General features: G+C 48.7%; 1 protein-coding gene across 5 annotated transcripts in view; it reads left to right on the top strand.

The window, feature by feature from the left end:
• Nucleotides 1–19,810, top strand: part of GPM6B (glycoprotein M6B) — a 176,107-nt gene that overhangs the window by 151,919 nt on the left and 4,378 nt on the right. For all 5 annotated transcript variants that reach the window (XM_079909878.1, XM_079909877.1, XM_079909874.1 and 2 more), the window contains 5 exons: nucleotides 11,345–11,531; nucleotides 13,182–13,338; nucleotides 15,787–15,958; nucleotides 17,882–17,955; nucleotides 18,826–18,891. In XM_079909878.1, coding sequence (XP_079766004.1) covers nucleotides 13,192–13,338; nucleotides 15,787–15,958; nucleotides 17,882–17,955; nucleotides 18,826–18,891 — 459 coding nt within the window. In that variant the 5' untranslated portion in view covers nucleotides 11,345–11,531; nucleotides 13,182–13,191. The remainder of the gene's footprint in view (nucleotides 1–11,344; nucleotides 11,532–13,181; nucleotides 13,339–15,786; nucleotides 15,959–17,881; nucleotides 17,956–18,825; nucleotides 18,892–19,810) is intronic.

Genomic DNA, 19,810 nt, shown 5'->3' with positions numbered 1-19,810 from the left:
CCTCTCTGGTAACTACTAATCTATTCTCTGTGTCTATGAGTTGTTTTCTGTTTTTTTTAGATTCCACATGTGAGTGAAATCATATGGTATTTGTCTTTCTCTGCCTGACTTACCTCATTTACCCTAATGCCCTCAAGGTCCATCCATGTTGTTGCAAGTGGCAAGATTTCGTTCGTTCTTATGGCTGCATAGTATTCCATTTTGTGTGTGTGTGTGTGTGTGTGTGTGTGTGTGTGTGTGTGTATGTATGTATATACACATAAGATATATATTATCTTTAAAAAATTTTTTATTGTAGTTGATTTACAATGCTGTATAAGCGAAGTGATTCAGTTATACATGTATTCATTCTTTTTCAGATTCTTTTCCCATATAGGTCATTACAGAATATTGAGTAGAGTTCCCTGTACTATACAGTAGGTCCTTATTAGTTATCTATTTTATTTTATTTTATTTATTTATTTTTGGCTGCATTGGGTCTTTGTTGCTGCGCGCAGGCTTTCTCTAGTTGCGGCGAGCGGGGGCTACTCTTTGTTGCGGTGCGCGGGCTTCTCATTGCGGTGACTTCTCTTGTTGCGGAGCATGGGCTCTAGGCACGCAGGCTTCAGTAGTTGTGGCACACGAACTCAGTAGTTGTGGCTCACGGGCTCTAGAGCAGAGGCTCAGTAGTTGTGGCGCATGGGCTTAGTTGCTCGGCCGCATGTGGGATTGTCCCGTACCAGGGCTCGAGCCCATGTCCCCTGCATTGGCAGGTGGATTCTTAACCACTGTGTTGCCAGGGAAGCCCTAGTTATCTATTTTATATATAGTAGTGTGTATATGTTAATCCTGAGCTCCTACTTATCCCTCCCCTCCACGTTTCCCCTTTGGTAACCATAATTTTGGTTTTGAAATCTGTGAGTCTGTTTCTGTTTTGTAAATAAGCTCATTTGTATCATTTTTTAAGATTCTACATAGAAGTGATGTCATATGATATTTGTCTTTCTCTGTCTGACTTATTTTACTTGGTATGATCATCTCTAGATCAGTCCATGTTGCTGCAAGTGGCATTATTTCATTCTTTTTTTTGCGGCTGAGTAATATTCCATTGTATATATGTACCACACCTCCTTTTTGTATTTGTCTGTTGATGGACATTTCGGTGGCTTCCATGTCTTGGGTGACGTAAATAGTGCTTCAGTGAACGTTGGGGTGCATGTATATTTTCAAATTACAGTTTTCTCCAGATATATGCCTAGGAGTGGGATTGCTGCATCATATGGTAGTTCTTGTATCATCTTTATCCATTCATCCATCAGTGGGCACTTAGGTTGTTTCCATGTCTTGGCTATTACAAGTAATGCTGCAGTGAACACAGAGGTGCATATATCTTTTCAAATTGGTGTGGAGATTCTTGAAAAAATTAAGAGTAGAATTACCAGTATGACCAAAGCTATTTTACTCCTGGGTGTTTATACGGAGAACATGAAAACTGTTTTCCATAGTGGCTGCACCAGTTTACATTCCCACCAACGGTACACAAGGGTTCCCTTTTCTCCACATCTTTAATGCCAACACTTGTTATTTGTTGTCTTTTGGATAATAGCCATTCTGGCAGGTGCAAGGTGATATCTCATTGTGGCTTTGATTTACATTTCCCTGATGATTAGTGATGTTGAGCATCTTTTCATATGCCTGTTGGCTGTGTGTCTGTCTTCTTCCCAAGTATTTTAAAAAATACTTTATTTATTTGTTTTATTTGGTTGCACCGGCTCTTAGTTGTGGCAGGCGGGCTCCTTAGTTATGACATGCAAACTCTTAGTTGCGGCATGCAGGTGGGATCTAGTTCCTTGATCAGGGATCGAACCTCAGCCCCCTGCATTGGGAGCTCGGAGTCTTAACCACTGCACCACCCGGGACTTCCCAAGTCTTAGTAACTACAGCTTGTTAGTCGTTCTTTAAAGAAGAAATGGCGGTCCACCGAAAAACAAGGTGCTAGTTCAGCTCGTAACTCAGTCGCACGTGAACTTTTTCATTGTGCTCTGGTATGCAGCAGTCCTGTATGTGTCCTTCTCTTCTCATTGCACAGAACCTTCAAAACGGGGGTTTAGATTTATTAAAGTTGATGATTTTTTACTGCATCAAGGACATTTCTAAGTGAAACTGTTCCTTTTGGTTTTTTTCCTATGAGTGTGTGGTGGTGAGCAATGCACTGCTGATTAATACTTTGGTGCCACTGCCTGATTCGCGCTAAGCCATCCGCAGTTTTACTGTGCAAACGTCAACATAGTGAAAAAAGTCAATATCTTCTAGTGCAATTATAAAGACAGTTTTGGCCTCCCACACCTCCTGAATGAGTCTCAGGGTCTCCCAGGGCTGCACAGACCCCTCTTGGAGGGCCCCTCTTTTCTGCCCTTGTGCTTCAGCGACCAGCCGATGGACCTCCAGAATAGGGTCCCCTGGGAGCAGGTGAGAAATGCAGAGGCACAGTCTTCTGTATTTTAACGGGATCCCCAGGGAATTTATATGCACATGAAAGTTGGAGAACGAGTGCTCTTGAAGGGGGAGCTGCAGACTTTTCCTGTAAAAGGCCAAATGGTAAATATCTGGCAACTACTCAGCTGTGCCTTTGCAGGTTGAAAATAGCCACACACGGTACATAAAGGAATGAGTTCGGCTGTGTTCCAGTAAAACTTTATTTATGGACACAGAAATTTGAATTCCATATACTTGTGTCACGAAGTAGTATTATTCTTTGAGTTTTGGTTTTTTAAAAAATCATTTCGAAATATAAAAAAGCGCTCTGTGTTCGCAGGCCATATGGAGAGCTGAGTCTGGCCCATGGGCCACAGTTGGCTGACGCCTGCAGTAGAACACTTGTTCTCCAGCTTGAAATCACCTGGGGAGCTTTTTTTTTTTTTTTTTTTTTTTTTAAGGAAAACCACTAGTTCTTGAGCCCTGCCCCGAGAAATTCTGATTCATTAGTCTGGAGTGAAGTGCGGACGTCAGGGCTTTCCAGTGCACTCCAGATAATGCTGTTGGGCAGCAAAAGTTTGAGAACTTCTGCTCTGTAATATTTTGTAAGCAAAGTAAGGTTTATTTTAAGCTCTTTTATTTTTTTTTAATTGTAGAATTTGGCAGTCACACTGGTGTCTCAGACCGAAATTGTACATGATAGCCTGAGAGCGAGGTTTCTCATCGTTCTTTGTTGTTTGTTGTGTTCGGGGCGGGGACCGTCCTGTACACTGCGGGATGTTTAGCAGCATCCCTGGCTTCTACCCACTACCTGCCAGTAGCGTCCGCCCCGTTGCGATGACTTGAAATGTCTCCACACGTCCCCTGGAGGGCAAAATCGTCCCCACTTGGAAACCAGTGATGTGAACATTGCAGAGCATGTGTGTTTGTGCTGTCTCAAGAATCCTCTGCCTCCGTGCTGTTGACATTGGGGTTGTATAGCTGTTGAGGGGCTGTCCTGTGCCCTGTAGGATGCTGAGCGGCACCGCTGGACTCCACCCACTAGAGCCGGTAGCGCCCCCTCCGCCAGTCGTGACGACCCAAAATATCTCCAGACGTTGCTCGATGTCCCCTGGGGGGGCACCGTCGCCCCCTATTGAGAACCGCTGCTTGAACCAACTCTGAGTCAGGGGGGTCTGGGTCCCCTGACATCCGCTTTTATGTCTCTTAAGTAAGGATTCTCTCTGCCTCCGTTTTCCTGCTGGTTGTTTGAAAGTTGCAAACCTTGGTTACTTCTCCTTTTCTTTTTGAATTTGGTGGACGGTTAGGAATCAGTAAAGCAGCAAGGAAGGCCACCTGTAGAGGTCTGTGTGTGGTGTGTGTGTGTGTGTGTGTGTGTGTGTGTGTGTGTGTGTGTGTGTGTGTGTGTGTGTGTGTGTGTGTGTGTGTGTGTGTGTGTGTGTGTGTGTGTGTGTGTGTGTGTGTGTGTGAGTGAGTGAGTGAGTGAGAGAGAGAGAGAAAGAGAGAGATTCATTCCCTGGGTAAGAATCTGAGCCCTTGTTGCTGCCGGTCTTCCTCCTGAGCCAGCATTAAAGCTGCAGCCAGGATCACAGACAACTTGGGGCAAATCACTGGGCCGTTATGAACTCACAGCCATGGCAACAGCCATCCGCAAGCCCGAGGACAAAACATGTTTTATTCTGTTGTTCTGCACAGAAGGTTCTAGTGATGCCAGAGACAAAATGGCCATTGAGAGGAAGAGGCATTGAGGCCTATTTTTTCTCCCTACTGTGTGGTTTATATTTAAACTAAGGCTAACGCACACTGGAGTTTTAGTGCAAATCAAAACGGAAAATTCTCTTTAGCCTCAGAGACCGGCCAAATGAAGGCCGAAGACTTTATTAACCTAACAGAGTTGCTGGGGGGTGGGGGGCGGGGCGGGAGGCGGTGTTGGTGAGAGGTACTGAGAATATTAGTAAATACTATGTGCTAGAAGGCCTAGCAGTGTTTTTTCCCCCCCCCACAAGTAGTTCGCACTCATCCAAAAAATGCTTTCCTTGCCTTTTCTGGTTTATGTTCACCAACGTTGTCATTGCTGGTTTGAAGCTCGGGAAAGCTCAGCCTGTGGATTTATAGGAATATCCAAGAAAAGCATCGATCTTCCGTAGCTGGCATCAACATTTCACAGCGTGGCGCTCTGCTGATACTCGGCACCATACCAGTCACCCTGGCCTGTGACTTCTCATGCTGGGGACAGCCCGAAGCAGAGATCCAGGACCTTTGTCTGCATGGGGGTGGGGTGTGATAGGTCTGTGTTCTCAGACCTTCTGCGGTAAGGCACTAAAGCATCTTTGATGTGAAAAATCGGAGGTTAACCGTGCCTGCTTGGCTCAGAAAAAACACTGTAGTTGCACTCTTTTCAAGATGGCTGAACAGCTTGTAACATTGTGTTTTTCTTCATTGCGGTCCCTGGAACTTGCCATTTGATTTGCAAGTGTCTGGAGTTACGGCCAAGCCCAGCAGGCCACCTCTTCGGGAGAAAACACCAAACACAGTTGACACAAAAGCAGGCACTTCAAAGGGACTCAGGATGCTGCACCTGGGACTGGTGGCTGGCCTGGGCTTCTCAAACTTTCAGGCACACAACTGAGGGCTTGTTCAGATGCACATTCTGATTTGGTTGGTCTGGGGTGGGGTCCAAGATTCCGCATTTCCCCCAAGCTCCCTGCTGAACCTCACGCAGCTCGTCCAAGGACCACACTTGGCAAAGCAAAGGCTTTCAAGTACTTTCAGCTGCTAAATGGTCCCCTCATGTCTTTCCTTGACCTCTGAAAGCGTTCACTGCGGTCCAGAAGCTGACAGCATCCTGCGTCAGCTCTTCTGAGCTACAGACCCACATATCCGATCGCCTACCAGAAGCGCCCCCCTTAAGATGGCATCCGGTCACCTCAAACTCAGCATGTCTAAAACTGAACTCAACATCTTTGTCCTCAAAGCCTAGCCGTCCTGGGTCAAGCCCAGCTCAGGGAACAGCACAACATCCATCGGGTTCCACGTGCAGAAATGGAGGAGTGATCCTTGGTTCTCACCAGCCATCCCCAACCCCTTTGAGTCCACACCAAGTTGTGCCCACTTGACATCTCAAACCTCTCTCAGACCCATCCCTTTCTTCCACTTCCGCTGCTTTTGCCCTGGTCCAAGCGCCTGCCCTCTTTTGCCTGAAGCATTGCAGCAAGCTCCTCCCCTTATCCACGGCTGCTTTGTTCCCCCGTCACATCCGCCAGGAGGATCTTCTACAACCCCGGTCTGTTCCCTGGGGTTAAAAATGTTCAGTGGCTTCCCATGATGCTGCGGATAAAGTCCAGAATCCTTCAGGAGGCCTGGAAAGCCCTCAGTGCTTCTAGCTCCAATAAACCCTCTCCTGCCTTCCTTGCCCCACCCTCACCGTGTACTCTCTGTGTTCTGGCATCTTTTATGCCCGGGAAAGCGCCCTGCTCTTTTCCACCATAGAGCTTTTGTTCGCACTGTTCCTCTTTCCCAGCACACCCTCCGTAACCCAGCCCTCTCTCCTTTTACCTAATCAGCTCCAATCCATCCTTCAGATCTAAGCTGCGGAGGCTGTTCCTGGTCACTGTCCAGAAGCCTCGGTAAATCCTCATGGTTTCCTCTCCTAGCACTTCTGAGCCCAAAACCATGTGGATAGTGTCTGTTTCCCCCATAGGCTATAAACTCCATTAGCATGTAGACCACGCCTATCGTAGCTCGCCATCGAGTCCCCAGCGTCCAGCCCAGTACCCGGGACCTCAGAGACACCTCGGTGAGCATTGAATGTTCACTAATGGAATGAAATGGAATGAATGGGTGAATGGACAGCTGCTCCCTTCCTCCCAGCACTCTCATCCTCACCCGTATCTGTTACTCTGCTTAACTGACAGCTTCCATTCAAGCGGGCCTTTAAGAGACCCCAGTACCCAAGATAATGATAACAGCAAGATTTTGGGGCAGAGCTTCTCCTGTTCAAATGAGAGCTGGGCTGCACCTTCAGGGGACCCCGTGCCGACTGCTTCTTCGAAGTGCGTTACAGGTGACGACATGTTGATTCGTCCGTTCTGTTGAGAATTTAATAATTGACTCATTAGCCACGGGTGCTTCTTCACACCCTGATGTCTAATACCTTGAAGACCATTGTTTCATAGGTTTTGTTCAGTTCGGTTGTGGTTTCAGGCAGGAGGATAAATTAGGTCCCTGATACTCCATCTTGGCCAGAAGCCAGGAATCGTTTCATGGCATTAGGTGTTTACTGTCGCACAGTTTGGCTGGTAAAGATATCAGGCGGGGCTGCCACAGTGTAGAGCTGGCATGATTCTTTAGGACAGTGGTTCCCAGATTGGAGCCTACGTGAGAATCACCGAAAGCACAGATGACCGGCTCTACCCCCACCCCCCCACCCCCTGATTTTCTGATTGAGTTGTTCTAGGGTGGGACCCGAGAATCTGCATTTTTACCACGTTCATAGGCGACTCTGATGCTCCTGGTCCTGGGACCACACTCTGAATGTCAGTGCTTCCAGATAGGGGTCTGCAAACTTCTTCTGTAAATAGTAAATGTTTCAGGCTTTGTAAGCCACGTGCCCTCTGTCACAGCTGCCCAACTCTGCCATCGTAGAGGAGAAATAGCCACAGGCGATTTGTAAATGAAGGGGGTGTGAGCTGTGTTCCAATAAAACTTTATTTACAAAAATACAGGCTGTAGTTCGCCGACCCCTGGTTTAGGGGAACTTGGAGTGTTGACTCTGCTATTGGTAGTACAGCAGGTAATTTTCTATTCCCTCTCAGACTAAAGGGGAAATCAGTAATTCTAGCACATGCCAGTCCCTTGATATAGTATGATGGTTGCTGTACTCAGGATGATATGGTAGGCAAGGCAATGTCTGCCCTTCTGGGTTGTATTTCTGTCTAACACTGTGAAATGAAACAATACTACTGTGGCCATATAAAGTAGGAAGAACCCCTCCTGCCTCCTCCCACATAAGTACACCCAGGACTGGCTCCATAGTTCGTAGGCCCAGTGCAAAAATGAAAATGCGGATACCCTCGTTGAGAAATTATTAAGCATGTCCAGACGGCAGTATCTGAGTATTATACTAGGCACAAGGCCCCATGGGCCTGTGCAGGTGGTACTCCTGTGAGGCCAGCCTGAACACACCGTCAGCCTCCACCGCCACCTCTGCCGCACACATACCTGCACGTTTTTCGGGTCAGAAATGCTGTTAATGTGAGGATCCTAACAGTATTGATAGCATATTTTAGAAACATATTTAGGTTTTTCTTGCTAACTTTTTGCAGCACCTTTGGTTCCTCTGGCTTAAGTGTATGGCATACGACCAAATCGCCCAGTGTTCAGTTATGTTACATGCTGTGGGGAGAGATGGCTTCTAGATTGACAGAGAAGGTACAGTGGGGAGTGATCCATTTACAGATGCTTGAATATCCACCACACATGCAATTTTAGCCGTGTGGGTAACTGGTCAACCATGCTAGAATAAGCTCTGCCTCCAGCTGTATTATTTCCTATACATTTTTCCCAGGTTATTTCCTATAAATTTCACCCAGCTTCTGCTCACGGTGGCCAGCAGGGTCTGTAAGAGTTTTATCTGTGCATGTGGAACGACGATGACCAATATGGTGACTTCTGTTCTACAGGAGCCAGAGTTGTATGTTCACAAATAAAATCATCCGCTGAAAACTTAAGAGCATGGGCTTCTGCTAAGAGAGTATGATTCACTGAAGTGGTCCCCCAAATTCTCGAGTCCTTGGTTTCCCCTGCTGTTCTAAAACTAGACCCACAGCATGGGGTATACGGAGTCCACGAGAGAGATACACTGGAGGGAAACTTTAGCCTTGATCTAGTGGTGAATTTGGGACTGAACCGCATCATTCTTCTAACCCCACTTGTCTTTCTGAGCCAGGGAACAGCTGTGATATTTCCTTTGAAAGAAGCAGAATGCTCTAAGCCTTTGGATGAAAGACTGTTTTGAAGTGGCAGCTGGGGATTTGGAAGGATGAGTTCTATTGTTAAAGGGCAAGTGCGTTACGCTGCTGTAACACCTAGCCCTAACTCCAGATGGTGAGACAGGATGTGGGCTTATTAAAATAATATACAACAGAAATCTTCAGATTTCTTCAAATTTTATCAGATTATATACCAATGTCCCCATGTCAGCTGTTTACGTATTCTGCATCCTAGGTTTTTCTGTAGGAAGCCTTTCCGGACCCCTCTCCAATTTGAATTCTATTTCCTCCTGTCCTTCCGTCTCTCTCTTTTCACTCCCCGCCCCCCACCATCCACTGGCTCTCCAGCAGCCTCTATCTTGGCGCTCATCACGCTGTGCTATAGAAATTCTGTTACTCGTCTGCCTGCAGCATTAAACTGATCTCCTTGAAGGCAGAGGAGGCGTTTTATGTTATGTTTGTATTCCCAGTGCCAAGCACAGTGCTTAGCACCCTGTGGATCTTCACAAAGTCCTGAGTGAGTGAAATCCAAAGTAAAACTCAGAACCTAGCTCATGTCACAGAAAAGTGAATTTGTGGCAAGTCAAAATTGATCTTCCACAGCTGTGTTCTGTAGTGATGGAATGTCCTGTATCTGTTCGGTCCAACATGGTCGCCACCAGCCCAGGTGGCTGCTGAGCATGTGAAACATGGCTTATGCAATGGAGGAACTGAAGTTTTGATTTTATTTTGAATAATTTAAATAGCCACATGTGCCTAGTGGCCACCATATTGGACAGCACACTCTCAAGGCCATACTTCTCTATCCAATAAGGACCAGATATAACTTTTTTTTTTTTTTGCGGTACGCAGGCCTCTCACTATTGTGGCCTCTCCCGTTGCGGAGCACAGGCTCCAGACACACAGGCTCAGCGGCCACGGCTCATGGGCCCAGCCGCTCCGTGGCATGTGGGATCTTCCCGGACCGGGGCACGAACCCGTGTCCCCTGCATCGGCAGGCGGACTCTCAACCACTGCGCCACCAGGGAAGCCCCCCAGATATAACTTTGTTAGCTAGGGAAGCAGGCGTTCATCTTGTTCCTAACTTCATCGTGGAGGCTGAGAATGGGGGAGGTGGGGAATGATACAATACAAGAGAAAAGAGGTCTGTTTTCCCTCTTATATAATGGAATACATCGAGGCCAGCGATTTTAGTTCCTCTCGATTTGGGAGCCTGGAGAGCATTTGGACTTTTAGTTGCATTCCTCTCGCTTCACCTCAGCCCCTAGAAGGTCATAGGACAAAATAAGATTGACCTCCGTCATCCTCGTTCGCAAATCTCAGGTGTCCAAAGCTCTTTAAGGTACTGACTTGCTAGTGAACTTGAACTGTATTGTGTGCTGGGTCCCATCTTAGGCAGTTTCATCAGTCCATTTCAGGGAGGTTGGTCTTCATGAAAACAGCTGGTCATCTTTTGAAATGAAAGGCAGCACACTTTCTTATGAGGGCCCGACCTTTTTATTTTCCAATGAACTGAAGAGAGATTGGGTAGTGAGTGTATAGTCACCGCCTGGGGTGGGTTTAAGCAAATGCTAGTTTTAGAATGGGATGCTCATCAAAATGGAAAAGCTTAGCTCCCGTGTTTCTCGCTGTGGTAGTCATTCCCTGTGTACTGTAAAGGCCGTTGGGGTGAAAGAAATTTAGCCGCCTTAATGTGCTTGCCCTGAAGTCATGAACTGCTCTTGATTACTGTTTAACATCGTAATGCGTTCAGAGTTCCATTTCCCCAACAAGCCATTTACTTAAGGGTCTGGATAATGTAAACAGGGATGGGAGGTCACGAGAGGTACCGACATTATCCCGAGGCCAGCGCTGCTCTACTGAAACGTAACTGTCTCCGAACTGAAAATGTCACCTGACTGCCCCCGGGGAGGTCTTTATGGACATCTCAAGTCAAAGTTGATTTTAAAAATGAATGAAACTCTTATTCCTCTCGAGAATGGAGCGTGAACTGTGGCTCTCTCCTTCATTTCACTTCATGGATGCTCATTTTGTCTCCCCGCCCCCCCCCCCCCCCCCCCCGTGTTCCTTTTCCCTCTTCAGGTACTTAAATGTCGTCACCCACCAGTTCGCGGTTCTTTCTTACGCGGAACGTTTCTGTTGGAGGGCGGCAGGTGGAAGCCGAGGAGGGGTGGGGGAGGACTGTGATTAAACTGCTTGTGCTGCCTGGCCCGGGGCAACATTTTTATTTAAAAGTTGAGCTAATTTCTGATATTGACATGAAACTTGAGTGGACCCACTTGAGCGGATCTGGGTGACTTGGTGCTTTTAGGGACCAACATGCCCACCACCTTTCCAAAATGATTCCCTTGATATTTTTCTGACCACAGCAATAGTGTCATTACTGTATTTGACTCTTCTGGTTGCCCAGGAGGTCAAAGGCTCGGGGAAAGCCATTGGCTGCTGCAAAAGAGAGAAATAGGTACCCGAAACCCCAGAAGGCTGAGGTTGGGGGCAACTTGACGGTCGCTTTTCTTCATAGAACCGCAGCCTCACTGCAGTTCTTTTGACATTGCGAGTGGGATGACTGCTGCTCCTTGAGCAGGGGGGCCCCTAACCTGACCCCGGGTCAGACAAAAACTTGTAGAATTGTGCCTCACTCCATAACTATTCGTTAGTTGGCTGCTGTGCCACTCACCCCGAGCAAATTAAGCTACACATGTCCTCTTGGAGCCCCCGAGTCCTCACCCACAGAATGTGAGATGTCGGCAGCTCCCCCTCTGGTCCTTGGGACGTTGAGCTGTTGTCCATAAAGCATGCGCGGGAAGATGGATAAGTCGAGCCTTCTCTGTTAATGGGTGGTCCTCACGAAGTCAGGAGTTTTGCCTTTAACAGCGGCATTTTCTCTCCTGTGGGTCCAGGCTGCTTCGAATGCTGCATCAAGTGTCTGGGAGGAGTCCCCTACGCCTCCCTCGTGGCCACCATCCTCTGCTTCTCCGGGGTCGCCTTGTTCTGCGGCTGTGGGCACGTGGCTCTCGCGGGCACCGTGGCGATCCTTGAGCAACACTTCTCCACCAACACCAGTGACCATGCCCTGCTGAGCGAGGTGTAAGTACCTGCTTCCTTTGAAGACGTATTTAAAGTGCCACCACCCCAGGAGGGTTTCAGGAAGACTGCAGTGTGCTCACCTGGGAGAAAACGGATGCTTTTCATTCACGCTCCCTGGAGGCAGATGGGAAAAGGTCCGGGAGAGAAGGAAAAAGAAAGGGCCAAGAGTGCAGTGGGTGTTCGGGACCTGGGGTGGGATCTCACCAGGGTGCACACATAGGACACTCTGCACACAGTGGCCGAGGGCGATGATGGCAATGGTGCCAATCCTCCCACCAAGAGAGTTACCGTGGTTCCCAAGTAACAGTCGCCCTCCAGTGTTGTCACAGAAAACGGCCAGCCCTGGAATGACGGGAACCCTGGGGAGGACTTAGCCCAACTCTAAGTCTACAGGAACAGGACTTGGACATTCATTCAAGCAGAAGAAAACTCCCCGGGTATCCTCCAGTTCAGAAGAGGGGGCGTTGTTTGTAGGGGTTCAGCCTCAGCCTTCCCTTTCTGGACTCATTCTCAGTGGAGTCACAACAACTCCCATGCATGGATTCTCTAACCGTGCATGCGTGACAGCAATGAATTTTTTCCTTCGTATATTTTCCCCTTGCCCTTCGGTGTTTTCTTTTTCCTTCCTTGACTACCAGGGTTTGACAGTCTTTAGATATCTTGTGACTGGAAGAAACTTTTCTACCAGACTTTTGAAAAAGGCACGAGTGAATTTTTATGGAACAATAACGGGGTCCTCTGGGAAGAGTCCTTAGGGAACTTTATTCTTTTATCTGTTCAGGAAATGATTCCAAAGAAATGAGCAGCAGTGGGGGAGGCTATAAGGAGGATTGAGCAGGACAGTGGACTCGCTGAGTGCCAAATGTGTACAAAAAAGACCAAGAGATATTCACCGTGACTGAGCCTGGGAAAGGTGTGTTAGTTTAATTAGCTGGTGATCTCGATGAGTGGCTCTCAAACTTCCAGCAATCTTTAAAAAAAATCCCCATGTCCATGTTTCACCCCAGACTAATTAAGTCATGATCTCTGGGGAGAGGACGCAGGTACCTGTTGTCTCTAAAGCTCACCAGGTAGTTCCAGTGGGCAGCCAAAGGTTGTCAGCTGCATCGCTGTTGGCTTTCATAGGACAAAATTAGATGTGAATTAACTTTTTGTATCTACTTGATATAGTATCACTTATGACATGAGAATGTCTGTGCAGAAAGCGTTTGCCCACGTTACTCCTTAAAGCAGCCCTCAGTGCTTACTTAGGGGGTTTATCAGAATAACGTTAAGCACTAGGCCTGGTTGGGAGGCATTTTGATATGGTGGAAGGAACACGTCGTCCACTGAACCAGCGTTGAAATCCTGGCTGTGTGTGTTTCCTTGGATGAGTGACTTTAACTCGTCAACGTCTGCATTTATAAGTAATCTCATAAGTATTGAAAGATTCCAACTGGGCCCCTGTGCAAAGGAAACTTCTCCCTTGTCTGGGAAGGCTGCTCACCTTGGAAGAAAGGCTCAGGTTGCGGTGGGCTGGGCAGGGATGCCCACCTGCAACGCCCCATGAGCCCACCGAAGCCATCAGCGGGGCAAGTGATGTCACCCTCATGGCCCCCCTCCAGAGGCCAAAAACGTCTGTTAACCACTTGGACCTTCTTCTTTTCCTAGAATACAACTGATGCAGTATGTCATCTATGGAATTGCATCCTTTTTCTTCTTGTACGGGATCATTCTGTTGGCAGAAGGCTTCTACACCACGAGCGCAGTGAAAGAGCTGCACGGGGAGTTTAAAACAACCGCCTGTGGCCGGTGCATCAGTGGGATGGTGAGTACGAATCTCTGATGACTGATACCCAGCCAGAGCCACACCTCCACGTGTTTCTTTGTATTTGGTAAAAGCTAACAGAGTACGTGCAGAGTCCATGACAGGAGGAGTGTCCGTTCCAACTTAGAGTGAGGAATATGAAAAAACCCTCAACATATTATTGAGGAGAAATTAAAATCTATGGCTGGTAGGATGAAATCAAGCATTTCTCTTATCAACGTCCAGATAACAAGGGTATTGAAGATTTTTCAAAGATAAAGTCCCCACTATGAAAGGAGATAGTTTTCCTATCGTCTCACCGCTCGCCTTCATTTATCTTCGAATATGGATTGTGGCCACGAAGACTCACCCATACTACGATGAATGGTCCCAGTCCCTCTGGCAGTGCTGACCAAGCATGCTTCCTACTAAGCACCTCGCTGGGGACTGTCCTCCAGAAGTTTAGAGCCTAAAGAGGGGGGTTAAGCCGGCTCCAGAGCCGGTCCGCCACCTGTTTTTATCCACCTATGAGCTGGGGAAAAAAAACGAAGGAATAGTATCTTAGGACACACGAAATTCTATGCCATTCTAGGTTTGATGTCCATAATAGACTTTTTGGCACCCCGCCACACCCCTTCGTTGACACGGCGTCTGCGGCCGCAGTCATGCTGTAACGGCAGCGCTGAGGAGTGTCTGTGACCGCACGTGGCCTGCGGAGCCTGACCCGTCCCCTCTCGGGCCTTTTGCAGGCACTGTTTGTTTGCTGACCTCTGGTCTAGAGGAGGACAGAGCGTAAAAGGGGCTCGTTAAGAGGCAGGATTAGAAAGTGCCGTTTCACAGAAGGAAAGTCCGGGGTGGAGGGAGAGGTGGGAAAGGGGCATTCGTGGAGTTTGATTTGGGGCGCGTTGAAGTGCAGCTCGTAATAGCCTGGGCCGAGCAGCTGGCTGGCATTTGAGCAAGTGGTCGGATGTGACGAAAACACTTGGGGAGTTGAGAGAGACGTGCTCCCACAGAGGCAGAACGCCCAGGCTGGCTAAGGAAGGCAGGAAGGAAGGAAGATACGCACCCTCGCTGCGGGGCCGCGGCTCCCAGGGGGCACCGACTGAGCTCTCTGCTGTCACGAGGTAAGGACGCAGAGCCTGTCTTAAAAGACACGGAGTGCCCAGTGTTCCTAAAAATCCTCCTTAAGGGAGGCACAGAGAGTGTAGGTACTTCTTTGGGCCCAGACGGGAGCCCAGGTAGGAAGGGGCTGGGAGAGTGTGCGCTCGTTCCCGCGAGCAGCAGTAGAGCTGTGGGCCCAGGGCCGGGGGGTGGCCAGGGACGGCGGCAGCGGCACCCGGCGTGGAGGGGGAGGACCCAGCCTGAGCAGAGCAGCCCGGAGCAGAGGCGCTGCGGCCTGGCTGGCAGGGGAGGCTGGAGCCCAGAGGAGGGAAGGGATGCTGCTGCGGAGAGCAGACCGCGGCCAGATCAGGAAAGGCGTGGGCTGCCGGGCTGGGAATGACATCGAAAGACAGGTAGGCTGTGACGGGACCATGCACAGAGGCAGCAACTGGAGGAAGGTGAGCAAGAGGGCATCGATCGTGAGACTCCGGGCTCGTGGGGAGTGAGAGCACAGAAGGGGGCACAGAGGCGAAGCGGGCTCTGGGTCTGCTGTACGGGAGTTGAGCGCGCGAGGAGGGGGCGAGCTGAGGACGCTGCCCGGCGTTGGGGTGCCCGGGTGGGTGCGCGTTCTGAAAATATCAGACGCACAGCGTTTTTGAAACAGCCTTTTCAAAGCTCTCTGAAAAGCAGTAGTCCAAGCAGGTCAGGAAGAAAGGAAAGCCGTACGATCCTGTGCCTGGTGCAATCGCCCGTGGCAGCATGTGGGCCAGCACGATGAAGCCTCTTCCCGCGGCCATCGCTGCTGTGGATCTTAAAGCTGAAAAACACAACAGAACAAAACTAGAGGGAAATGAGCATTTTATTAGGTCCACTGTGCACGAAGCTTGTGATCACGGCTATTGTAAACGTAGCGAAGGTGCAAGCATCTAGTGCTTTTTAGTAATTTCACAAGATCATGAAACTAGCCAAGTTCCTTTGGGGAAAGGGCTTCCTGTAGCAATGGCTGTGCTACGGCCCATCCATTATGTAAAAGAAAGGGAATTTAGGAAACTGGTACGGAGTTATAATTCAGTGGCCTGTGAAAGCCTCCAGCCAGTGGTGTTTAGGAGGAGTGCCTGGAGGAGGCCCTGTCACCAACTAGCTCTGTGACCTTGCACAAGGGAGATCCTCTCGTGGCCACTCACGTCCTTGCTAAAAGAGGGACCCGCAAAGTTCCAAGACTTCCCTTGTCACTGCCGTGGTCCAGGCGGTGCTCTGACCGCGTCCTGCAGGTTCGGTATCGGCCAGGAAATGCGTCATCACTCCTCCCGGGGGATGTGCTTTGCCCTGGTCGGTGACGATTCTTTCTCCTCCTCCTTTTCGGCCTAGTTCGTCTTCCTCACCTATGTGCTGGGAGTGGCCTGGCTGGGTGTGTTTGGCTTCTCTGCAGTGCCCGTGTTTATGTTCTACAACATATGGTCAACCTGTGAAGTCATCAAGTCCCCCCAGACCAACGGGACAGCCGGGGTGGAGCAGATCTGTGTGGACATCCGGCAATACGGTACTTCCTTTTCGTCTCCTCGATTCGTTGGTATCCTCTTGTGCATGTGTCTGGGCCTTAGTTATTTACATGGGCGTCTAAGCATCCAGATGGGTTTCATCCCTTCTATTGGAAGAGGTTATTATACTCTTTCCCTCAATGTGCTCCACTCTTTCCCTCAATGTGCTCCATTTTCTGGATGGAAACATCAGTTAGGCTCTAAAGGGTCATTCAAAATTGTTATATTTGCTAGTTCAGGGTACAGTAAAAGAAACTTTTTATAATGCAGTTCAATCAAAAAAGACGTGTGGATATCCACTCTAAAAAGAGTATATATTTTTCCTTCAACTTCTTTTCGGTTTTGTACCATCCAATTTTCCATCCAGAACATTGCATGCATTGTATAATCCAGTTACTCTGCACCTTCACCTCTTTAAATCAGGTCTTTTTTAAATGACCATATTGCTTTAACATTGAAAAGCAAAACATAAAATCCAGGTGTATTTTGAAGTCATCAGAAGGTACTCTACCAAAGCCAGCTGTTGGAAAAAACCTGTTCACACATATTTTCTAATGAGTGGGATCCTTACCCTCGGCAGCTAAGCAGGCCACAGAAGGGGCCAGGGCGCCTCCTGTCCATCACTGTAGACCCGACTTCCCTGCTGAGGGAGAGAAGGCAGTTTCAGTAGTGCTTCTGGCCAGGATGGTAGGAAATCCTGTTCTTGGCAGAAACAACTAGGAGGAAAAGAAGAGCTTTTCATTAGAACTGAAGAGGAAATCATTGTTCTTTCAGAGCTTTTCTGCTTCTTATTTTTCCTATCTGGCTTCTCCTCAGCATCTTACCTTGAACCATAATACGAAACTCACCTAAAATTGCCCATCGGACTAATCTCTTCTCATAGAGCCAAAGGCTCACCCACACTGTTCTTTAGTCTCTGTTTTCAGTCCATCCTAAAGTTGATTGCTAAAGTATTTGTAAGTGAATATCTAGATGCATATATCATTTCCGTCTTCTTAAATATTCACTACAAATGTTTGGTCATCATTTTTTAAAAATGTTCTAGATTTGAAACCAGTGGTTTCGTTTCCCATTCCTCTGAAGCAGAAAGACTTACTGTTGCTCCATAGCAAAGACGGAAGGAATAAGTAGTGTTTTGTTAAAATCCTCCCTCCTTATTACCGCCTGGGCGAAGGAGAACTTGACCCATGTCATATTTAAGCACACACCTAGGCATTAACGGCAGAAAGGGCAGCAGCAGCCGCCGAGTGGACGAGGTGCCTGCAGAGGTGAGCTGGGTCCAGTGAGAGACACCACGGGCTGCGCTCTCTGTGCGGAAGGACAGTGGTTTTCCAAGTTTCCAATTGGAGCTTCAATCCAGAAGCATTTCCGAGATACTTGTAAAACACAACAAAAATGAATAGAAAAGCAAAGACACACATACAAAATGGAAACCCAAACTCTAGAACATAATTACTCTGTCGAATGGCCGTGAACCTTTCTGAGCACAGCCTCCCAGTTTCAGAACGGATCTTGGGGTGGACCACTGACATCAAGCTTGAGGGGTGAGGCCGCAGACCATGAAATTCAGGGGGAGATGTGTTGGTTTGGCTTCAGGAGGAGGAAATGCCTGTGAGGGGGGTTGTCCTGCGGCTGTTGAACTAGAGTTCAGGACTGTCAGCTCAACTAATCAAAGCAGAATTCGTAGGGAAAAAAATTGTCTGATTCTCCTATGGACTAGTTAGTTGACTTTGCTCTTGCCCTGTTGTCCAAATAGGACTTTTTATTCCCAAAAGCTTGTTCTACAGGGAGCAGGTACATCAGTTGTTGAAGAACTCAGCCGGTCATTGTGTTGTAACTGCCACTGAAAGTGGTGGGGCCCGCTGAGAGCAGGGGCGCTGGACTTTGCACTAATCACTAAGCTTCTCTTGGGATTCGCTTCTCAGGTATCATTCCTTGGAATGCTTTCCCAGGAAGAATATGTGGCTCGGCCCTGGAGAACATCTGCAACACCAATGAGGTAAACCCCGCCCCCTCAGCGGGCTCCTAGGTGACCACTGGGCAAGAGAGGCTGAGCGAAGGGGTTCTCCTAGGGACAAAGAGCGAGAGAGGGCTCTCTGCCTCCCGTTTTGACGTAGAAAATGGCCCTGGTCCATGGCCCAGCCCACTGACGGGGGAGCCTGCGCCATCAGAGAGCTTTCTCTTTTGGCAATAATTCGAGAGTGAGCCAGTCCTGCAAATCTGAATACAGATGTAGATTCTCCTCTTTCACCTTCAGATAGTGTTTCAAAGTAGGACTCTTGTCACAGAACCAAGGTAAATTTTCAGAGAAGACTGCCCTGAATTTGTTGTATACAAGCACATTTTTATACATTGGCACTTCGTCTCACGTTTCCAGACGGAGTTGCTCCTGTTTCTTGTTCATCCTTAATTGGCAATAAATCCTGACACACTATGGTTTAAAAATCTCTCTGCCCTAGAATAGTCTTTAGGCAGTGGTTTATAACTGTTTATAAAAGCAGATTCTCAAATGCATTCGTGGAAGCTTGCATACTCAAGAGAATCCTGACATGCTTTTGGAAGCCGCGAGCGACTGAGACCGGCAGGGCCCGCCGACCTGGCTGCTCTGCGTGTATGTCCAGGATCAGACTGCAGGCACGCCGGCGCAGTATCATAGCCTGACGCCGGGGCCCAGCCCCCAGCTTCTCCACTGTAACGGGTCTGGGGTCCAGCCTGGGCCGCAGGAAGTTTGGAAAGCCCCGCAGGTGATTCCAGCATGTGCCCAGCCTTCACAAAACAGCCCTAGAGGAGAAAGAGGGAGCTGCGCCCGGATCGGGGGAGGCCATTTCCTTCCACATAAAATGCTAACGTTGGTGCCCTGTTTTCCTAGTTCTACATGTCCTATCACCTGTTCATCGTGGCCTGTGCGGGAGCTGGTGCCACCGTCATTGCCTTGGTGAGTACTGGCCCCAGGACGGGCCTAGTGCAGTCCCCCGCTTCCCTGCACTCACTCTAATAACAGATTTCCCTTCCAGCCAACAAGCCTGGGACTCGACCTTGGTTCAGTTTCCCCTGTGTAGACTTACCCCATGTCTAGACTGCAGGAAGTACGAGGTGGTGGTCTAGGCATCCATGGTGGGTGATGCAATTTGGATTCTGTGGCAAGAATCAGTTTGCTTCTGTTTAAAGAAAGACATCTTACTGAGTATATATTGCCGACTCCTGAACAGCACTGTAACTCAAACCTGAACGAAGTTTAACACACGTGTTTTCTCCGTAAGGCCCCTCGCCGCCTTCCTGTGCTTAGGGACCCTAGCCAGCCCTGCAGCATGCCGGTGAGGGAATGTGTAAAGAGTGAAATCACAGAAATGCAAACTCCGTGGCACTAAATAGATGATGAAAAGGACGCTGGTTGTTTACAGCCCGAGAGTTGCCACAAGAAGGCAGAGTGGCGCCTTGCTTGCCTCAGCTTTTCCCCCACTCTGCATGTCCGAATGGCCGTGGCAGTGCCCTGAGTCCTGACCTGGGAGTTACAGAGAAATTTTAGCACCAAGGCAAATTCACACATAGGGACGGTGCAACCACACAGGTGTCTGTATGTTTGTGTGTGTGTGTATAACATTTGGGAGGGCTGGGTTTGTGGTGTCGAGAAATCTAAGACTCGTAGAGAAGAGGGGAAATCTCATGTGCTCGGAAATGAGTCCTTCCCAGTTTTTCCAACCTTGACGTCATCCCTTCCCCTTCCAGCCAGGGAAAGAACCACCGGCTACATCACTGGGGTGACCTGTTCTCTTCACTGAGCAACAGGCAGGCAGAGGACTAACAGCTGCTGAGTGGGCAGCGTGGGAAAGAACGAGGGCGAACAGGGCTCTTAC

The sequence above is a fragment of the Stenella coeruleoalba genome, assembly GCF_951394435.1.
Source record: "Stenella coeruleoalba genome assembly, chromosome: X".
NCBI lineage: Eukaryota > Metazoa > Chordata > Mammalia > Artiodactyla > Delphinidae > Stenella > Stenella coeruleoalba.
Note: the sequence above shows the minus strand (reverse complement) of the source record. Positions and strands in the feature narration are given on the sequence as shown.